This window comes from Budorcas taxicolor, chromosome 10 (genome assembly GCF_023091745.1).
Source record: "Budorcas taxicolor isolate Tak-1 chromosome 10, Takin1.1, whole genome shotgun sequence".
In the NCBI taxonomy this organism is placed as follows: Eukaryota; Metazoa; Chordata; class Mammalia; order Artiodactyla; family Bovidae; genus Budorcas; species Budorcas taxicolor.
Window position 1 is genome coordinate 57,485,430 of NC_068919.1, and position 21,432 is coordinate 57,506,861.

Below are 21,432 nucleotides of genomic sequence, written 5' to 3' on the forward strand. Positions count from 1 at the left end.
AAGAATAATAACTCCAGGGACCAGGCATCTTAAACTACCCAGTATCCTTTCTGAGCCTGGGGACTCTGGTCTCTTCTCAGTGGTGAGAGACCCTCACTCTCTCAGTCAGTCAATCAATGTAACATCCCCCTTACCTAGTGTTATAGCCGGTACAATTATGGGAAGGAGGTCTCCTCTGTCCTCCTAAATGTCAGGAGAGCTCTGGGCTGATGTCCTGAGTGCCTCACCAACCTTCCCTTCTTCGCTCTCCTGATTTACTCTGGTTAGATAAAACCAGCCTACTTCTGCAAAGTGATCTTATTTTAAACTGCTTGTCTTTAGCCACACTTTCCTTGCTGTGTGTATCACCTCTGTCTTGCCTGTGCGTGCATGCTAAGTTGCTCAGTCGTGTCTGACTCTTTGCGACCCTTATAGACTGTAGCCCGCCATGTTCCTCGGTCCATGGGATTCTCCAGGCAAGGATACTGGAGTGGGTTGCCATGCCCTCCCTGAGGGGATCTTCCCAACCCAGGGATCACTTGTACCTCCTGCATTGACAGGTGGGTTATTTACCACTAACACTACCTGGGAAGCATTCTTTGCCAAGTTAGAGCCTCTGTCTCAGCATAAGTAAGATATTGGTGCCCCTTAAAGAACATATTGCCTTTAAATGGTAGCTCTTTATTAACCAGCATTTAGTTGGATTAATTTGGGATTTCTTATTCTCTTTTTTTAAACTGATGAGGTAGTTTCTCAAAACATGGAAAGACCAATATCTTTTATGAAATATGCCAAAGCTCTAGGAGTCAGAGTAGAAAAATACTGTTCTGTTTCCTAATTAAAATGTGAATACTGGTTTGTGAATAATAAGGAAATAGATTACTTGCTTTAATTATAGAATGAGGAGGGGGAAGGTGAGAAAGCTAGAGGCCTAAAATCTTTTAATTAATAAGAGTTTCAGTCCTTTCTATAGCATGATATTTCCACACAGGACAAAGTTTGGCTAGTTGGTCAAACTAATTCCCTGAAACACAAATAGAAGCATCTGGATATTTGTTTTTTTGCTTTTATAGTTGCTAGGAAGAGAAAAACTTACCCAAAACTTAGGATAATTTGGTTAATATTATCTGGGATTAAATCAAGAATATATGTGACTTAGAGAGTACTTTGGTTTGAAAATAAGATTTTGTTCCTAAAATGTATATCAAGTAAATTCATTCATATGATAATTCTGTTTTCATTTCATAGTACTGCCATTATTTCACGGGTTTTCTTTTAAAGTTTAAGTGGGAACTTGAAATCTATCACAGATGTGCGGGTTTGGCTAGTACTTAGCCCACCACCTAATCGACTCAGCTGGAGCTGAGCTCCTTTGGCCCAGGGTCTTCTACGGCAATGTGTTCTCACAGGCATTCACTGAACAACCTCATTAGAGCTAAATCATCCTTTTAGGAGCCAACTGCAACTTGGAGAGAGAGGCGCTAATGAGATGACCACCCTAGCCCACTGGAAGAATAAATGCATAGGGTATAGTAGCCACTCCCAATCTTTGAGTGTTGTCTGTTCAGAAAACAGCCATAGTAGGAGAATTTGCAGTTGAGAAACAGAATTTTAGTATAGAAGGAAGGAAGAGCCCAAGTAGTAGTGAGTACATGAAAATCTGTACAATATCAAGCACACCAAAATAAGGGAGAAAATAACATCTAAAGTAAAGCTAACATCAGAAATACGTTATGCATCCAGAATTTGCACAATTGAGCACTGTGTGATTCTTTCCAACTTCTATCCCCTGCACACCAGGAAAAGTCCAGATTCTCCCTCTTTTGCAATGTCAAAAAGATGTTTATAAATATATCCTAGGGATTTCTGGCAGTCCAGTGGTTAAGACTTCACCTTCCAATGCCTGTGGTGTGGGTTCCATCCTTGACGGGGGAGCTAAGATCCCACAGGCCTTGCAGCCAAAAGAATCACAACATAAAACAGATACAGTATTGTAACAAATTCAATAAGGACTTTAAAAATGGTCCACATCAAAAAAAATTTTTTTGTTTAAAAATATATTTACTTTCCTGTTATAATGTGCATATTTTCCTTTATTCCTTTGCTCAAATGTTTGATCCCTTTCTGATGTCATGATCTGTGTCTCTTCTGAACTCCATTCTGGCCTTGGACACATGAAATAGTGGGAAAGCTTTGGAAGGTCTATTTTAACTTCCCTAGCGCTAAGAGTCGGACACGACTGAGCGACTTCCCTTTCACTTTTCACTTTCATGCACTGGAGAAGGAAATGGCAACCCACTCCAGTGTTCTTGCTTGGAGAATCCCAGGGACAGGGGAGCCTGGCGGGCTTCCATTTATGGGGTCGCACAGAGTTGGACACGACTGAAGTGACTTAGTAGCAGCAGCAGCAGAGTTGAGCAGGTTGGCTCTTGAGCCCCAAATTTAAGGGTTATATCATTTTAGCTCTGCCTATGGCAGCTCCTCACTGAAGCACACAAAGTGGGCATCTTTTATACGCATTCTGGCTCCTGTCTTGTAAATACTGCTGAGACTAATATCGGTTCACCCTGCACTGACTTTCTTCATGTCTCCAGCAGCTGCGCTGCAAAAAACCTCTACTTCTCTGCTCACCACTCTTTCCCTCTTTTTAATTCCCAAACTCTGCTTCTTTTTTTCTGATTATCTCTGTGATAAAATGGCTGTCAATTTGAAGATACTCAAGTGGAAATTTTTTGAAGTTTCAGAAACATATAGGGAGGAAAGTCACTCTGCTATGCTTATGTGTTACTAAGATGGATTTACACTTGGCCACGTGATCCACATATAAATACTGAATACTGTGACATAAACTCTGTAATCTGAAGAGCCTGTTGTCCTGCCCTACAGAGGGGTCTGGGTAACAAGCTTGGAACAGCTGTGCTAACACAGGGAGGTGGAAGGTGGTACATGAGACCTAAGGTTGGTCCAGCAGTTTGTGTAAGCTTTGTATAGGGTGAGATTTATGCTGAGGGTTTTTTTTTTTTCTCCTCTGATGGGCAAGGCTGAGTGAGGTGGTAACCCTGTCTGCTGATGACTGGGTTTGTATTTTTGCTTTGTTTGTTGTTTAGATGAGGTGTCCTGCACAAGGCGCTACTGGTGGTTGAGTGATGCCGGGTTTCGTATTCAAGTGGTTTCCTTTGTGTGAGTTCTCACTATTTGATACTCCCTAGGGTTAGTTCTCTTTAGTCTAGGGTCTTGGAAGTCAGTGCTCCCACTCCAAAGGCTTAGGGCTTGATCGCTGGTCAGGAACGAAGACTCCACAAGTGGTTTGTTATGGCATTAAGTGAGATTAAAATAAATACCTCCAAACGAGAAACCAAAGATGAATCCCAGACAAATGGCAGTACAAAATCAGGCAAATAATAATTATGATAATGGGATATACATATACATACACACCCATAAGCAAAATCAAAACAGTCCAACAAAAATAAAGTACAGTAGATTGATCTGGTGAACAAAGGAAATAATTATATCTACCAGTTAAGAACAAAACTAACTAAAGCACAAGCTGGAAAACAAAACTAAAGCACGGTGCCAAGTGGGGAATAAAACAATGGAAACAAAACTAACAAATACATTGGGAAGAAAGGAAAGAAAGAATAGGTATGCAACGTTAAATAGAGGTAGATAAAGAAGAATTATATACATTAAAGATTAACCGCAAGGGGAAAAGAACAGTAGGAAAAGCAAATAAAGGGATAAATGTAGAAAAAATAATAATAGGTTTAAAAAATTAAAATTAATAAAAGAGGAAAAAAAAGGAAGAAGGGGGATAAAAAGGCAAACTCCATTGAACTGCAAAAACCCAATGGAGAGGCAGAGGTTTATAACAACAATAAAAAATGTGACTGAGAAAAAAAAAAGCTCAAAAGCTTAGTTAGATTTCATAGTGTTCATAAAATTAACAACTACAACAGAGGGGGGTGGGAAGGGAAAAAAAAGAAAAAAAAATCCAAAGAATCTACAGAACAAGTCAAAACATAAGAATAATAAATGTTTTTCTTGAGTCACTGCTGTCAGAGTCCTTTCCCTCTCTGGGAGTACAGTCCACCTCACCTCCCTAGGATGCCCTCCAAAACTGTGCTGTTCTCTGAACCTGCTGTGGGGCAGGTCAGAGTCTAATTTGGTCCGATTCCTGTGTGTTCTTTCCTCCAATGTCCACAGCTATCAGAACTAGTGTGTTTTCTTTTGTGGGAGCTCTCAATGTCCTTTTATATATTCCATAGACACAGAGTCTGCCTGGTTGATCGTGTGGATTTAATCTGCAGCTTGTACAGCTGGTGGGAAGGTTTTGGGTCTCCTTCCTTAGCCACACTGCCCCTGGGCTTCAACTGTGGTTCTATTTCCAGCTCTGCATGTGAGTCATCCATTGGGGTTTGCTCCTGAGGACTTGGGTCTGTCTCTGTGAGGGCCAAGTGTGGAGGTGGTGCAGCTGCTTGGGTTGCAGGGGTTCTGGCAGCACCAGGTACTCAGGGGAGTTGGCAGCTAGGACAACAGGAAATATAGAGCTCTAGAAGGGTATTGCAACCAGTATTGGCCAATACACTCCAGTATTCTTGCCTGGAGAACCCCCCTGAAAGAGAAGTCTGGCAGGCCACAGTCCACAGGGTCGCAAAGAGCTGGACATGACCGAAGCAACCTTACATGCTTAGACGCAAGACTTTTTTTTTGCCTGTGGCAGCTCTGCCCCAGTAAGGGTGGGGCGTGAAGGTGGCGCAGCTGCTTGGCTTGTGGGGACCCTGGCAGCACCAAATGTGCAGGGACACAGACTGCTTCCACCGCAGGAGTTCTGGCCCTATCAGAGTCTTTTTTTGAGCCTCTTGTAACTGGCAATCGGAAGGCATCTTTGGCCAGTCTTTCTCCATAGCTCTGCCCATTCAGGCACTTAGAGGACTCCCTTGCCTGGGGTCCTCCTCAGTTGTTCCACACGTCAGGCACATAGACATGGCTGGGGTCCTATCTGTAGATCGGCATGTCAAGCACTTAAAGGGGCAGCCTGGATGGGGTCCTACTCTGCAGTTCAGTACATCAGGTGTTTGATGGGCCAGCCTCTCTATTGTTCAGCTGTGGATGCGAGTTTTGCATGGTTCTATATATTATTTTTTGCTGGTCAGGTACTCTTGTCTGCTCTCAGCTGGTGTTCTGCATGCATTTCTGTGTCTGAAGGTGTATTCCTGATGTATCCATGAAGAGAGATGTACTCCACGTGCACCTACTCCTCTGCCATCTTGTCCTCCTAAAATTTTTTATTGAAGTATAGTTGATTTACAATGTTTTGTTAGTATCAGGTATACAGCACAATGATTCAGTTATATATATATACATATATATACTTTTTCAGATTCTGTTTTCTTATTTGTTGTTGTTTATGACTGTTTATGACTCCATGGACTATAGCCCAGACACTCCTCTGTCTGTAGGATTTCCCAGACAAGAATACTGGAGTGGGTTGCGATTTCCTTTTCCAGGGGATTTTCCTGACTCAGGGATCGAATCTGGGTCCCCTGCATTGGCAGGCAAATTCTTTAGCACTGAGCCACTAGGGAAGCCCAGTTTTCCTTATACATTATTAAAAAATATTGAAGATAGTTCCCTATGCTATAGATTAGGTCCTTGAGGGTTATCTATTTCACATATAGTATTGTGTACATGTTCATCTCAACCCCCTTTCACCTTTGGTAATGTTAAGTTTGTTTTCTAGATCTGTGAATCTCTTTCTGTTTTGTAAACAAGTTCATTTTTATCCTTTTTTTCCCTTTAGATTCCACATATGAGTGATACCATGATATTTTTCTTTGTCTGGTTTACTTACTATGATAATCTCTAGGTCCTTCCAGTTCAGTTCAGTCACTCGGTTGTGTCCGACTCTTTGTGACCCCATGGACTGCAGCACGCCAGGCTTCCCTGTCCATCACCAACTCCCTGAGCTTGCTCAAACTCATGTCCATCGAGTTGGTGATGGCATCCAACCATCTCATCCTCTGCCGTCCCCTTCTCCTCCTGCCTTCAGTCTTTTCCAGCATCAAGGTCTTTTCCAATGAGTCAGTTCTTTGCATCAAGTAGCCAAAGTATTGGAGCTTCTATTGGACTGTTGGATATAGGTCCTTCCATGTTGCTGCAAGTGGCATTATTTCACTCTTTCTTATTTCTGAGTAATATTCCACTGTGTATATGTACTGCATCTTCTTTATCCATCCATCCAACAGTGGGCATTTAGGTTGCTTCCACGTCTTAGCTATTGTAAACAGTGCTGCTGTGAAAACTGCAGTGCATGTATCTTTCTGAATTATGTTTTTCTCTGGACATATGAATAGGAATGGGATCATTCGATCATAATGAAGCTCCATTTTTAGTTTTTAAAGGAACCTCCGTACTGTTTTCCATAGTGGCTGCACCAACTTATTTAATACATTCCCACCAACAATGTAGAAGGTTTCCTTTTTCTCCACATACTTTCCAGCATTTATTATTTATAGACTTTTTCATGATAGCCATTCTGACTGGAGTGAGGTGATACCCCACTGTAGTTCTGATTTGCATTTCTCTAATAATTAGCAATGTTGAACACCTCTTCATGTGCTTGTTGACCATCTGTATGTCTTCTTTGGAGAAATGTTTATTTACCTCTTCTGCCCATTTTTTAATTGGGTTCTTTGATTTTTTAAAATATTGAATTGTATAAGCTATTCGTGTATTTTAGAAATCAATCCCTTGTTGATCTCACCACTTGCAAATATTCTCTCCCATTGGTAGTTTGTCTTTTTGTTTTGTTTACGGTATCCTCTGCTGTGCAAAAGTTTTAAATTCAGTTAGGCCCTATTTATATTTGTTTTTATTTCCATTGCTCTAGCAAACACATCCAAAAAGATATTGCTATGATTTATGGCAAAAAGTGACCTTCCTATGTTTCCCTCTAGGAGTTTTATACCAACAGTGTCTGGTCATACATTTAAGTGTTTAATCCATTTTTAGTTTATTTTTTATATAGAAAGAAAGTGAAGTTGCTCAGTCATGTCCAACTCTTTGTGACCCCATGGACTGTAGCCTACCAGGTTTCTCCGTCCATGGGATTTTCCAGCCAAGAGTACTGGAGTGGGTTGCCAATTCCTTCTCCAGGGGATCTTCCCAACCCAGGGATCAAACCTGGGCCTCCCACAGTGTAGGCAGATGCTTTTACCATCTGAGCCACCAGGGAAGTTGCTTATATAGTATAGAGAAGGTTTTAATTCATCCCTCTACATGTAGCTCTTCACTTGTCCCAGCACAACTTTAATTAAAGAGACTGTCTTTTCTCCACTGTATATTCTTGCCTCCTTTGTCATAAGCTAATTGACCATAGGTGTATGGGTTTATTTCTGGGCTTTCTCTCCTGCTCCATTGATCCATATGACTTTTGTCCCAGTATCACACTATTTTGACTACTGTAGCTTTGTAGTATACTCTGAAGTCAGGAAACCTGCTTACTCCAGCTCCATTTTTCTTTCTCTAGATTGCTTTAATTACTCAAGGTATTTTGTGTTTCCAAATTAAAAAATTTCTAGTTCTAGTTCTGTGAAAAATGTCATTGGTAATTTGATAGGGATTATGCTGAATCTGTAGATTGCCTTGGGTAGTATAATCATTTTAACAATATTCAATCTTCCAATCCAAGTACATGGGTATATCTTTCCATCTGTGTTGTCTTCAATTCAGTTCATCAGTGTCTTTAGTTTTCAGAGTACAGGTCTTTTGGCTCCTTAAGTAAGTTTATTCCTAGGTATCCTATTTTCATTGATGTAATTGTAAATGTTAGTGTTTTCTCAATTTCTCTTTCTGATCTTTCATTGTTTGTATATTTTTGCAATATCCACAAATCAATCAGTGTGATACACCACATCAACACACTGAAGAGTAAAAACCATGTGATCCTCTCAATAGATGCAGAAAAAGATTGATAATAAAAACTCACCAGAAAGTGGGCATAGACGGAATCTATGTCAACACAATAAAAGCCATGTATGAAAAACCACAGCAAACATCATACTCAATGGTGAAAAGCTGAAAGCTTTTTCTCTAAGAAAAAGACAAGGATGCCCACACTTGCCATTTTCATTTGCCATAGTTTTGGAAGTCCTAGCCACAGCAATCAGAGAAGAAAAAGAAATAAATTCAAATTGGAAAAGAAGTAAAACTGTCACTTTTGGAGATCACATGATATTACATAGAAAACCCTATCCTTCAATTATTAAATTATTTAAATGATTTATCTATACTTCCAGTGCCATAGCCTAACTTATAAGCAGCCTTAATAAAAGAGCTTCTCACCAAAGTGAACCTCTCTGCAGAAGAATTCTGTACCGCTGTCCTATGAAGACAATATTCTCCTCACATGTGGAGGCCCCATGATGCGTTCAGCTAGAATTTTAAAAAATTCTATAATACTCAATGTCTTATCATGCCTTATTCTACTGAGATTGGAGGTAGGAAGCAAGCCCTGGAGGAGATCTGTGGGGAGGGGGCTGCCTCCTTCCTACCTACTTGTTCTAAAGGCTGAGACTAGGCTGTAAGAACTGGTCCAGGAGCGAGGGTAGAGGGCAGAGTAGTGGAAGAAGAACTGAGAAGTTGAAGGAAGCCTAGCCTATTGGCAAAGTCCCAGGGATGCCACATCAAGGGCTATCTAATGGATCAACATATCCTACATCTTGGGAGAATTCTGTGACCCTCTAGACCCTGGTGATTCATGATGGAAGCAGAGCCCCAAGAGAACTGCTGTCACCACCACAGAGAGCCTTCCAGGTCCACCCAAGTCAGTCAAGCTCAAGGTAGAGGTACCCAGGTATATCCTTCAGTCCCAGAGTGATACCCCTGGAGGGACCAGGCCTGATTAGAGACTCTGGGGAATAGGTGGTACAAGGCAGAACTGCCGCTTCCAGACTGAAGTAATGAGACTTCAAATATTCCAGCATCTTCCATTTCTGAGATTCACTTCTGTGGCGGGTGGTGGGGAGGGGAGAGAAGGGCACCATCTGGAGTGAGGCTGCTTCAGGGCTGGAGGCTCTTGGAAACATGGTGGTGTGGAGGGTGCAGTTTCTTACAGCCTTGCAGCTTTGACCACATTAGTGGGTAATATTTTAGAGACTTGGTGTTAGAGAAGAAGGGCAAATAACAAATAACTCTGTGTGTGTTGTTTGTTGATCTTTAGTGATGCCCAAACAGAGAGCTAGTAGGTAGAAATGTTTTAACTGGAGGAGGAGGTTATTGTGCTAACACAAATACTTATTTAATCTGAACACTAGAAATCATGCATTTTTGTCTAGATCAAGTGCATTTGCTACAAGAGCCAACAGGTAGTCAAACTCATCATTTTGAGTTCTTGACCCTTAAAAATCAACACCAAGTTTTGCTTTTGCTGCAGATCCTCAAGTATGTTCCATGTAATGAAGCACAGTCACTACATATCCCGATTTGGCAGTAAACTTGGGTTGCAGTTCATCGGCATGCACGAGAAAGGCATCATATTTAACAATAATCCAGCACTCTGGAAAGCTGTTCGACCTTTCTTTACAAAAGGTATTCAGGTGCCGGGTACATTCTGCTGCTTTGTCTATGAACATGTCTGTTTTGAAATCATTTTTAACTTCTGCTTCATAGTCTTAAAATGGTTACAGCTAACATTCATTACACATGTATTATATAGTAGGCACTATTTTAAACACTTAATTCTTAATTCCACAGCAACCCCATGTAGTAAATAATAATATCACCTACATTTTGCAAGTGAGAAAACTGAGGCATAAAGAGGTTAACTATCTTGCCCAATTTCCACCATTAGTAAATGGTAGCACAGAAGACAACCCCAGAGCCTACATATTTAACCACTTTGATCTGGTTCTTCCTGTTTCTACATCCATCTCATGGATTTAAAAAGAATGGCTCTCTATACACTTAATGTCACTTCAATTAAGAATTTAGTGTGTCAGCCATATTTAGCATAGCCAACATGTTTGCTGAACCATTGGTTGACGTCCCACATGTTTTAACAGAAAACAATTTGCAGATAACTTAGAGACTTTTAAAACTGTGAGTGGCTATGTATGTCATTTCTTCCAGGCTCTGAGTTTTTTACTTAAGTAAATACATTTTTAGAGAGCTTGTGACTTTTCCCCAAGGCAACATAGCCAGATATGGAATAGCAAAAACTAGATTCCAAACATCTTTATCTAGTGATTTCCCTCTTTACCATCTGCCACTGGAATTGAAGTCTTTCTTATAGTTTTATGGGTCAAAAGTCTGATGTGGGTCTCACAGGGCAATAATCAAGATACTGCTGCTGCTGCTGCTGCTGCTGCTAAGTCACTTCAGTCGTGTCTGACTCTGTGCGACTCCATAGATAGCAGCCCACCAGGCTCCTCCGTCCATGGGATTCTCCAGGCAAGAATACTGGAGTGGGTTGCCATTTCCTTCTCCAATCAAGATACTGGGAAAACTCTTATTCCTTTCTGGAGGATCTAGGGAGAAAATGTTTCTTTGCCCCTTCCAGCTTCTAGAGGCTGCCCACATTCTTTGGCCCATGGCCCTATCAGTGATATTACATTCTGTTTATACATTTGAAATGTGGCTTCAAACTCTTGAGCTTAGAGGAAAATCAGACATCAGCCTGGAACTGATATTCAAGGCCAGTCCTTTCATGCAAAGGATTGATTCATGAAGGAATTAGTTGTCCTACTTGTGGATGTGACAGTCACCCAGAAAACAGCATCCCCACCTTCCATATCTCCAACTCCTTCCTTAAGTCAGAAAGTATGCTGCCAGCCCAAGCTTCCTTTTTATACATGGGTGGAAATGCTTAGAGTCTAGAACCACTTACAGGTCTCTTTCTTATTTGTAAAGTGTGTCTTCAGGGGCTCTGCAGCACAGCTGATTTGCTTTGTTTGCGCACTCTGAATTTAACAGCAAATCTGAATAATCAAAGACATAAAAAAGCAATTACTCCTAAAGAAAACTCAGAGAAACTTAGAACAAGGAGAGAAATAATTTTAAGAGTTAAACTCTCAAGTTAGACCATCTACCATCATGACCCACTAGCTGCTAAGACAGTCAGGAGCAGGGCAAAGGGAGAGAAAAGAGCTAGTTAACTCTACCAGGTTTCATTCATTCCTCTATCTGACAAATACATTTGGAGAGCCACCATGTACTATGGACTTGAAGTACAAAGCTAATAGGTTATCATTGCCCTGAAAGAGTGCCCAGTTCTCTGAGAAAGACTGCTCAAACAAGGATTTGTTTTGTTGTTATTGATTGAGTACAATAAATGATTGTAGTTTGAAGAGAAACTAAGATTAAGAGAAGGTTATATTTGGTAAGGGCTTCCCAATTGACTCAGTGGTAAAGAATCCACCTGCGAAGCAGGAGACGCAGGTTCGACCCCTCGGTCAGGAAGATCCCCTGGAGAAGGAAATGGCAACCCACTCCAGTATTCTTGCCTGGGACAGAGGAGCCTGGTTGGCAATAGTCCATGGTGTTGCAGAGTCAGACATGACCTAGCGACTAAACAACAACAAAAACATTTGGTAATGTAGAAAATTAGCTGCAACCCCATAGACAGTAGCCTACCAGGCTCCGTGGGATTTTCCAGGCAAGAATACTGCAGTGGGCTGCCATTTCCTCCTCCAGGGGATCTTCCCAACCCAGGGATCAAACCTGCGTCTCCTGCATTGCAGACAGACACTTCACCATCTGAGCCACTAGGGAAGCCCAATCTATAATTAAACAGTAAGCACCTTAGATCAAAACAGTAAGATCCAATTTGAATAGTTCTGTAGCAATGGCACCCCACTCCAGTACTCTTGCCTAGAAAATCCCATGGATGGAGGAGTCTGGTGGGCTGCAGTCCATGGGGTCGCAAAGAGTCGAACACGACTCAGCGACTTCACTTTCACTTTTCAATTTCATACATTGGAGAAGGAAATGGCAACCCACTCCGGTGTTCTTGCCTGCAGAATCCCAGGGACGGGGGAGCCTGGTGGGCTTCCATCGATGGGGTCGCACAGAGTCGGACACGACTGAAGTGACTTAGCAGTAGCAGTAGCAATATTCTGCCACCCAATGAAACATAAAATATCCCACAAATCTTCTTTAGAAGGGTATATAATAAACATGGAAAATCACAGATTTGTGATTTATAACCACAAGTATTACATAGTTCATTTGCAATCTCACAAATGATTTGTTATCATATAAAGAAAAGTATAATTTTGAATAGTCTGTTTTTAAAATATTTATTTTTTCATTTTAAACCATAAATGTGATGACCTGCTGTAGCAAATTAAGAGAATACAGAAAAAGTATAAAGAAGAAAATGAAAATTTCCACCCACTTATTGAATAAAAATCTGTGGTCAGTTAAACTCTGAACATAAAAAGCCAAAATTGCCTGATTGCTTGTGTGCCTTGGAGTTGGAGGTAGCTCACTCTGATGTTGTCCCCTTCAGCTTTGTCCGGCCCTGGCCTGGTGCGCATGGTGACCATCTGTGCCGATTCCATTACCAAGCATCTGGACAGGTTGGAGGAGGTCTGCAATGACTTGGGCTATGTGGACGTGTTGACCCTCATGCGGCGCATCATGCTGGACACCTCTAACGTGCTCTTCCTGGGGATCCCCTTGGATGGTACTGAAATTTTCATTCTCATGACTTGACATTCAGCCCTTTACTAAACAGGGTATGAGAAGGATAATGAACTCATGGAAAGATACCCTCTTTTGTACACTGTTCTTCTTTAAATCTTTCTAAGTATTCCTAAAGTGTTTTCCTAGTGTGTCTGCATTCTTCACTTATAAGCTCTTAAATATTCATAGCAAGAGCCATCTTCTGTTTCTTTTGTATCTCTTCTCATTGCTCTAGGAAATAGGATAATTCTACCCACAGCTGAAACTTAATAGATGTGATCATTTCATTTGGTCATAAATATATCCTACCACCAAACCTATGTATTCAGCCATTACCAACCATTCTTTTGCACATGATATATGCATACACACATACAAACCCATAGCCACATTCAATCTATTTAAGTTTCCATGTATATATACAAACACATACACATAAATACATGCATACACCTCTCCCTCAAAGCCACTAAGTATGAAAACTTCAAGTTGATGCTGCTGAAAATGATGATGATAACTACTGTAAATTTAGTGTCTACAATGTGCCAAGTAGTATAAGAAATTGCTTCTCATAAAGCTTGTGATTTAGCATGTATAACAATCCTGGCAAGATATCTCACTCAAGAAGATGCTTTCCTTATTATATTATAGAAACAAATATTAAACACATCCATTTAACTCTACCACCAACAAAAAAAATACAAACATTAATCACATGGATTCATTCCATTCTGCTGTTGTCAGCTTAAAGAAATTTCTCCCGATTTGATTTCTAACAGTGTTCACTGATTCATCATTTATTCAACTAATATTTATCAATTGCCTATTTTACGGCAGGTTTAGGTTCTGGGGTTACAGCAATGAACTAGATAAAGTCTTTGCCTTCAAAGAGTTTATATCCCAGTGGACATATAAACAGTAAACAAGTTACTATCTAGTAATATTTTAGGCAATAATAAGTGCCTTGAAAAAAAAAAAGTAGGGCAAAGGGCTAGACAGTGAAGGGGGGCAGTTGGAGAGAAGCCAAAACTATAGAAGGGGTGATCAGGGAAGGTCTTTGATCCTCTGATGTGGAATGGACATCTGAACAAAGCCCCAGATGAAGCTTAGCCCTGAACCCCCTGAAAATCTGAGGGAAGAACATCACAGGAATAAGAACAAGGCATGATTTTCACTCTTGCCCACACCAACTGAGCTGTCACACCTGCTCCCTGATCGACCACATTTGGACAAGCAAACACTCTCCTCGCCTCCTGTCCCCACTCTTTAATTATTTCTTTCAAGAGGACATTACAGTCTGATTGACATCAGGATGGGTGTCTCATTCACTCTGAGGACCTTAGTCACAGCCTCTTGTCTGCACTCCTTTCAGACAGGCACTGTAAAAGTCCTATTTGCCTGTTCCACACTCCTAAGGTTTGACAGGTACCTATTTTAGAAGTCCCTTCTCCCTGATTCCCAAACAGCCTTGAATCTTAGGAGGGGTAAAGAAAAGTGCACTGTACAACTCTCTGTTAACTTATGGATGCAGATTTTGTTGCTAAGAACCTGCATAATCCATACAGAGTTATGCGTACTTCTACCTGCTCACTGGGTCCTTGGTAAACTGTCAATGGGCCTGGGGGACACGGTGCACCAAAGAGGAAAGGACATGGCTCTGAGGTCAGATAGGACTGGGCTGCAGCCTCGGGGCTGCCAGCCACACTGGCTGTATGGCGCTGGGCAACCTTCTTCATTCCTATGAATTGCAGCTTCTGCACCTGCACAATGAGGACACTCTCTCTCTCTTCGCGAGACTCTAAGGACGAAATGAAGTTTCTTTGTAAAGCACCTTACCCTGCGCCTGGTGTTTAGCAGTTGAAAATACATGTCTCTTCCCTTCCCTTGTGTATAATTTGAGAAAAGCAGTGTTTTTCTTTTCTCTAGTATTCAATGTAATTCAAGAAAATCATTTAAGAACTGACTGTTCAGGAGACTTAGGATAAGGCATTGAAGACTACAAGATAAATGCTACACTCTGAACTGAAATATAAACAGAAGAATGGTAAGGCTTTTTGCCTTTGGTGCCAAATTGAGGCCATAATAGCATTAATTACTTTTTATTTTCCATGGTCAGGAAAACAGAAGGTGTTGGATGCTCAGCCAAGGAGAAACATGTGAGATTCTAAGCTGGAGCTCTACCATAAACATGAAAACTGCCAAATCTCTGGTTAACTTGGCCATTTAGGTGCTAAGGTAGAATGAATTAGTGTTGATTTCTTTGGTGACATTCATGTGGCTGTAACACCCACTGAAGAAAGAACCTTGTCCTGCTTAGAGTCCAAGACGCTAGGAGAGTCTACAGGGGATCTTTCACTGGCATACCCTTCTTGGACTCATATTTTTGCTCATCTGCTCTGATGTTTTTCCAGAAAGTGCCATCGTGGTTAAAATCCAGGGGTATTTTGATGCATGGCAAGCTCTCCTTCTCAAACCAGACATCTTCTTTAAGATTTCTTGGCTGTGCAGAAAGTATGAAAAGTCTGTGTAAGTAACACATTTTGGAATAATTATTGATGAGACTGATTTGTGTGTGTCTCAGATATTTCTGGCCTCTTTGGCAAGCTTTCTCGCCCCCAGAACCACAGGGAGCTGTTGATTAAGATGCTGGTGAAGTACTTCTTACAGCGCTTTGGGCACATGTGACCAGACCACAGTGGAAAGGCAGCCTTTTGCCCAGGGATGCGTTTCATCTAGGAAGCTAAGAACCCCAAATCTAGAACTAGGACACGGCAGTGTGTTTTGAGTTGAAGACAACAGGGTTGGCTGAACCTATCATTATTATTTGTCAAAATTTTCTTTGCATGTCTAGAAAAATGGAAACATGAAATCATTTATTGTATTACATTGAAACAATTTAATTTAATGCAATTTGTAAGAATTGACAGTAGTCACAGAAGAATTTTTTCATGATGAACTTTTATAAGGTGTGTTTTTTGTTTGTTTGTTTGTTTAATTATACATCTTATGTCTTGGGGAATCCTAAAATTTTCATTAAATGGCTTTGCCTTGGTCTCAGACTAGTCTAGCAGAAGACTGGACAAATGCCCAATGGCCTACTGGATAATCATTGGGTTTTCAGGGAGCAAGTGTTATTGTTGTTTAGTCACTAAGTCATGTCAAACTCTTTTGCAACCCCATGGATTATAGCCCACCAGGATCCTCTGTCCATGGGATTTCCCAGGCAAGAATACTGGAGTGAGTTGCCGTTTCCTACTCCAGGGGATCTTCTTGACCCAGGGATCAAACCTGTGTCTCCTGCTTGGCAGGCAGATTCTTTACCATTGAGCCACCAGGGAAGCTCCAGTGTGTAAGTTGCCAGCCACTAAACATGCCACCTCTAACCACCAATGGAAAACCCAGGGGATTTAGAGGTAGACAGACCTGATTTGTATCCTATCTCTACCACTTAGTAACCAAATGGTCTTGGGAAGTTCTTTAAAATAAAATATAACCTACTTTACAGGGTGGGATAGGAGTTAAAGAGATCCTCTATGTAGGGCAATTAGCACAGCATATGACACATAGGAGACAATAAACATGTTAGCTCTCTTCATACCTCTGTTCATATCTTACCCAGATGTCCAGACTGTCTTAAATTCTCCAACTCTTAAAGTTCCCAAACTTGGTTGAACAGCTAACTTCATCCATTTGCACATTTTGAAATTCAATAATATTAGTCTCCAAGGAGGAAGTCAGCTTCATGTTGCTCTTACATGTTCTCAACTGGTCGATGAGTATCAGGTAGATGAGTTGGACACGTGGTCCTTTAAACACTTCTTTTCGTCTCAACCAGAGCTTAGTGTGACTTGAATCAATAAGGTCAATTATTCATCTCTTCACTCTGGTCAGATTTTGTGGTGGGCTAAAGAGTCATACTGGTCTGCAGCTACATTTGGTCACTATTTTATCTTCACTATTGTCAGCAGGCCCACAGAAACTTATCACATGAGACTGTATAACAGTTCCTCTTTGTTTTCTTTAAAATTAGCTCAGCAAGTCTCTCGATATATAAAATTTGCTAATGGATAGCGAACTAGGTTAACATCTACTATGACTGGGAGCAGTAAAGATCTAGAGAAATTTTTTAGTCTTCTTCCCGATATGCCCTTGCAATATGCCAATATTAGTTTTTTGTTAAGATATCAATAACATATACAGTTATGTTTCAGTTATACAATATAATGATTTAATATTTGTATATTCAGCAAAATTATCATCATAGTAAGTCTAGTGTCTGTCACCACACACAGAAAATTTTTCTTGTGATGAGAACTTTAAAGATCCCTCTTGCTGCTGCTGCTACTGCTAAGTAGCTTCAGTTGTGTCCGACTCTGTGCGACCCCATAGACAACAGCCCACCAGGCTCTGCCATCCCTGAGATTCTCCAAGCAAGAACACTGGAGTGGGTTGCCATTTCCTTCTCCAATGCATAAAAGTGAAAAGTGAAAGTGAGGTTGCTCAGTCGTGTCCAACTCTTCGCGACCCCATGGACTGTAGCCTACCAGGCTTTTCCGTCCATGGGATTTTCCAGGCAAGAGTATTGGAGTGGGATGCCATCATCACTTTCTCCGAAAGATCCCTCTTAGCAACTCACAAATATACAACACAGTAATACGAACACATACTGTTCATGACATCTCAGTGACTTATTATAACCCAAAGTTTGTATCTTTTGATAATCACCACCACCAGTTTGCCCTCACCCTCAACTTCATGCCTTGGTAAACAACAATCTGCTCTATGTGTCTATGAACTCCCACCTTTATTATTATTTTTAAATTAATTAATTTATTTATTTTACTCTACAATATTCTACTGGTTTTGCCATCCCTTTTAAAAAGATTTCACATGAGGCTTCCCTGGTGGCTCAGTCGTCAAGAATCTGCCTGCCAATGTAGGAGCACAGGTTTGATTCTGGTCCAGAATGACTCCACAGGAGCCAAAGCAACTAAGCCGGTGGGCCACAACCATTGAGCCTGTGCTCTAGAGCCTGGGAGCCAAAGCTACTGAATCCAAGTGCTGCAACTACTGGAGCCTGCATGCCCCAGAGTCGCAAGGCTGTGCTCATCACAATGAGAAGCCCACACCGCAACGAGGAAGTAGCCCCCACTCACTGCAGGTTGAGAAAAGCCCAGGCAGCAGTGAAGACCCAGCCCAGCCAAAATGAATAAATAGAATTAAAGTAGAAAGATTCCACATACAAGTGAGAAAGCCAGTATGTATTTTCTCTATCATGCCAATACTTGAAAAAATACATTGGATTTAGCCTTTTGGTAACAGTTCTCAACATTTAACTATAGGTTATAACCTTGATTTTGCTACCAGTAGCTAGATATGTGGATAACTCTGGTTCCTTAATATGAATTGTAATGTATACATAATTTAAGGATATTTGCAAATAATTAAGTATAAATTTGGTTATTCATGAGTACTAATAGCTTCATCTACAGCATTTCATTTTATTTAAACGGCAAATAAATCCATTTTTTGGTGTCTTAACTGAGTACAGGTAGATTATATTTTCACTTTTATTTCCAGCAAGGACTTGAAAGATGCCATGGAAATTCTCATAGAAGAAAAAAGACACAGGATTTCAACAGCAGAGAAGCTGGAAGACTGCATAGATTTCGCCACTGAGTTGATTTTTGCCGAGGTACAGACCTACACTAACCATAATTCCCACACAATGTATGTATATGACTGTATGCAAGCGTACTCAGTCGTTCAGTCATGTGCTACTCTTTGTAACGCTATGGACTGTAGCCTACCAGGTTCCTCTGTCCATGGAATTCTCCAGGCAAGAATACTGGAGTAAGTTGCCATTTGCTCCTCCAGAGGATCTTCCTGACCCAGGGATTGAACCCAAGTCTCCTGCATTACAGACAGGTTCCTTACCACTGAGCCACCTGGGAAGCATGTATGGTTATGTATAGGTATCTAAAAATTCCCCCTTGTTAACTGGTGCATGTTTCTGCTTTTAAGTGTTTGCTTTAGTGTTTATATAATACCCAAACTAAATAGCTCAGTATTAGACAATCTGATTGGACTGACCCTTAAGATTTAAACATCTCTGTGTCTGTACAATACAAAACATGAAAACCAGGGAGTGCAAAGACATTAAATACATAGATAAAGTCTAAATTGTTCAGCTTTGAGCTGAAGATTATTAATAAAAATGTCCATTGTCAATTCCAGAGACTTGTAATTTCTACGATTTCATTTTGTTGAGGTGATTGATCCTTGAGTGCCACCTCCCTTCCTGTTCTGAACCTCACTCACTTTCCCAATATTTCTCTCCCTTCCTATTCTTCAGAAACGTGGTGAACTTACAAGAGAGAATGTAAACCAGTGCATATTGGAAATGCTGATCGCAGCGCCAGACACCATGTCTGTTTCTGTGTTCTTCATGCTATTTCTCATTGCAAAGCATCCCCAGGTTGAAGAGGCAATAATGAGGGAAATCCAGACTGTTGTTGGTAAGAATTTATCAAACAAACAATAGAGCTCAGAAAACAATTTCTTGATATTAGCTTCTATGTCCTAAAATTTTTATGTCAAAAACTCTGTTAAAATCTGCTCAGAGAACAATAAGGCAAGTCATTGGGTTGTATTTTCATTATGCCAGACAGGTTAAAATGATAGTTCTTCCTGTGTTTTCCTAATTTTAAAATAGCACATACTCATTGAAAAAATCCAAATAATGGAGAGATGTATAAAGCAGAAAATAATGTCACCTGAACCCAACCACTCTTCTCCTCAGCCTCATCCCAATTCCCAGAGGGAATCACTGTTATTATTTTGTGTATTCTTCAAGGTCTTTTTAAAGCGCCACATAAGCACATGCATGTGGTTTTATATGTCTGTGTTTAAAACACATGAGATCATCCACAAGGATTTGCTACCTTGTCAGTACCAAAGGCTTTTGAAGGTCCACTTAGGGAAATGGCTATTATTTAAGGCAGTGTTTCCGGGTTTCAAGCAGTCCTTTCTTCCAGTTGGGAGCAGAGGGAGGAAGAGAGGGTGATAGCAAAGACAGGGGAGTAATCAGTTTCCCTCCCCCACAGTCCTGGGCTGCCAGGCCCTTCCTCCCCCTACCCTCTCCTCCTCTGCAGGGGAGCCCTCAGGTCCCTGCTCAGCTCTTCCCAACTCCATCTCCTCCTGTTCTGCCTCTGCTTCACATCATTCTTGCACTGCTTCTGATATCCCCGCCTTCCCCTAGAAATACTGCCACATTCAAGTCAGAATTGCTTTCTGGGAGAAAATGAAATGCTTTATTTGGAACATGCTTCACATAAGTAATCTCTTTAGGAGTACATTTCAGACACATGTGAAGAGATATCTGTAATGATAGACTTTTCTTTGTTGACTTTAAAGAGTCCCTGTGAAACAACCTATTTTGTTGATGAAAGGCAATACATTAAAAAAATTTTTTTATCTTATTACCTTTAAAACAATTGAGTGCCGCTTGAAATAGTTGACAATAAGGTGAAATTTCATACAAGTATTAAATATGCGAAAGAAGGTTTCTGCAGACGTGTTGTTGTAGAAGGAAAGCTGCCTGGGAAGGTAGATAGCGAGGAACCACAATAACCTCCAGGCTTCAGTTCTGGAATATTTTCTCGAGCACCCATTTCAGGTTATGGGTTCTGTGCCAGGTGCGGGGCACCGTGGTGAACAAGCCAGCACCATCTCTGCAGTCCTGGGGCTCTCAGTATCATGAGAAAAAGAGAACTCGACAAGCAGGCTCGCTGGAGCGAGAAGGAGACCCATAGAATGACAGACTGCAGGCAACAAGGAGGAAATTGCTCTTGAGATCATAAGCCTTTAATACAGTTTCCTTGAGAGGTGAAAAGGGCTTGTGCTCCATGATGCCTCCCTGACAAAACAGTCCTCTTGAAACATAAAACCGGGGTAAACACTACTGCGTGCACACGTGCTCCCTCTAGACCCACACACCTGGTCATTCCTAGGAAATGACTTGGATTACCTTCCCCATCATCTGCCCTCTACCTCCCCACCCCAGACAAACACAAAGAGCAGTACATGAAGGGCTGGGTCAGTAGAGTTCTCTGACCAAGTAAGACCTCTCCTGGATAGCACAGTTATACAAGAGACAGACCTGCCTCGGGACTCTGGGTTGATTTTCATTCTACAGAAGTGATACTCCATTTGAGAATGCTTTAAAGTTTTGCCAATTCTGAGAGTTATCTGAGCCTGTCTGACCAGTGTTGGGCCATGCTGAGGCTGTAGAGGTGTCCATCAATCCCCAGCTCACCTAGGGGTTACTTTGTGTGGTGAGGATAGGGAGTTCTTGGCACCCTACCACACCAGATTGTCCTGGATGAGATGGGGAGGAGGGATGATCTAAGACATTTTCTGACAGATGACTGCACAGGGTACCAGAAGAGAACATTTCCTTGAACATGATTGAATTTACTATCTCACTTTGACTAAAGAAGAAATTAACATCTTCTAGAATTTAGAGTAGGGAACCAAACTCAAGAACCACAGAAGTGGCAGATAAGTGTTTGAAGTAGACTGGGTAGGTCTTCATCATGCTGCAGAGAGGAGTTTCTCTATAGGGCTCCTCAGACACAGCCTCAGCCAACTGCGGCCATGTGGGATGTGGATCCAATGTTTTTTGTTTTTGTTTTCTAGAAATTTAGACTTAACTATGAAACCCACTCCAGTACTCTTGCCTGAAAAATCCCATGGATGGAGGAG

The 21,432-nt window shown here is 41.2% G+C and overlaps 1 protein-coding gene across 1 annotated transcript in view; it reads left to right on the forward strand.

Moving 5' to 3' along the window:
* LOC128054328 (aromatase) overlaps positions 1-21,432 on the forward strand; it is a 32,252-nt gene that overhangs the window by 8,600 nt on the left and 2,220 nt on the right. Inside the window, exons 3-7 of the mRNA XM_052646947.1 lie at positions 9,416-9,570; positions 12,491-12,667; positions 15,078-15,192; positions 18,247-18,361; positions 19,022-19,184. Of these exons, the coding sequence (XP_052502907.1) occupies positions 9,416-9,570; positions 12,491-12,667; positions 15,078-15,192; positions 18,247-18,361; positions 19,022-19,184 (725 nt within the window). The remainder of the gene's footprint in view (positions 1-9,415; positions 9,571-12,490; positions 12,668-15,077; positions 15,193-18,246; positions 18,362-19,021; positions 19,185-21,432) is intronic.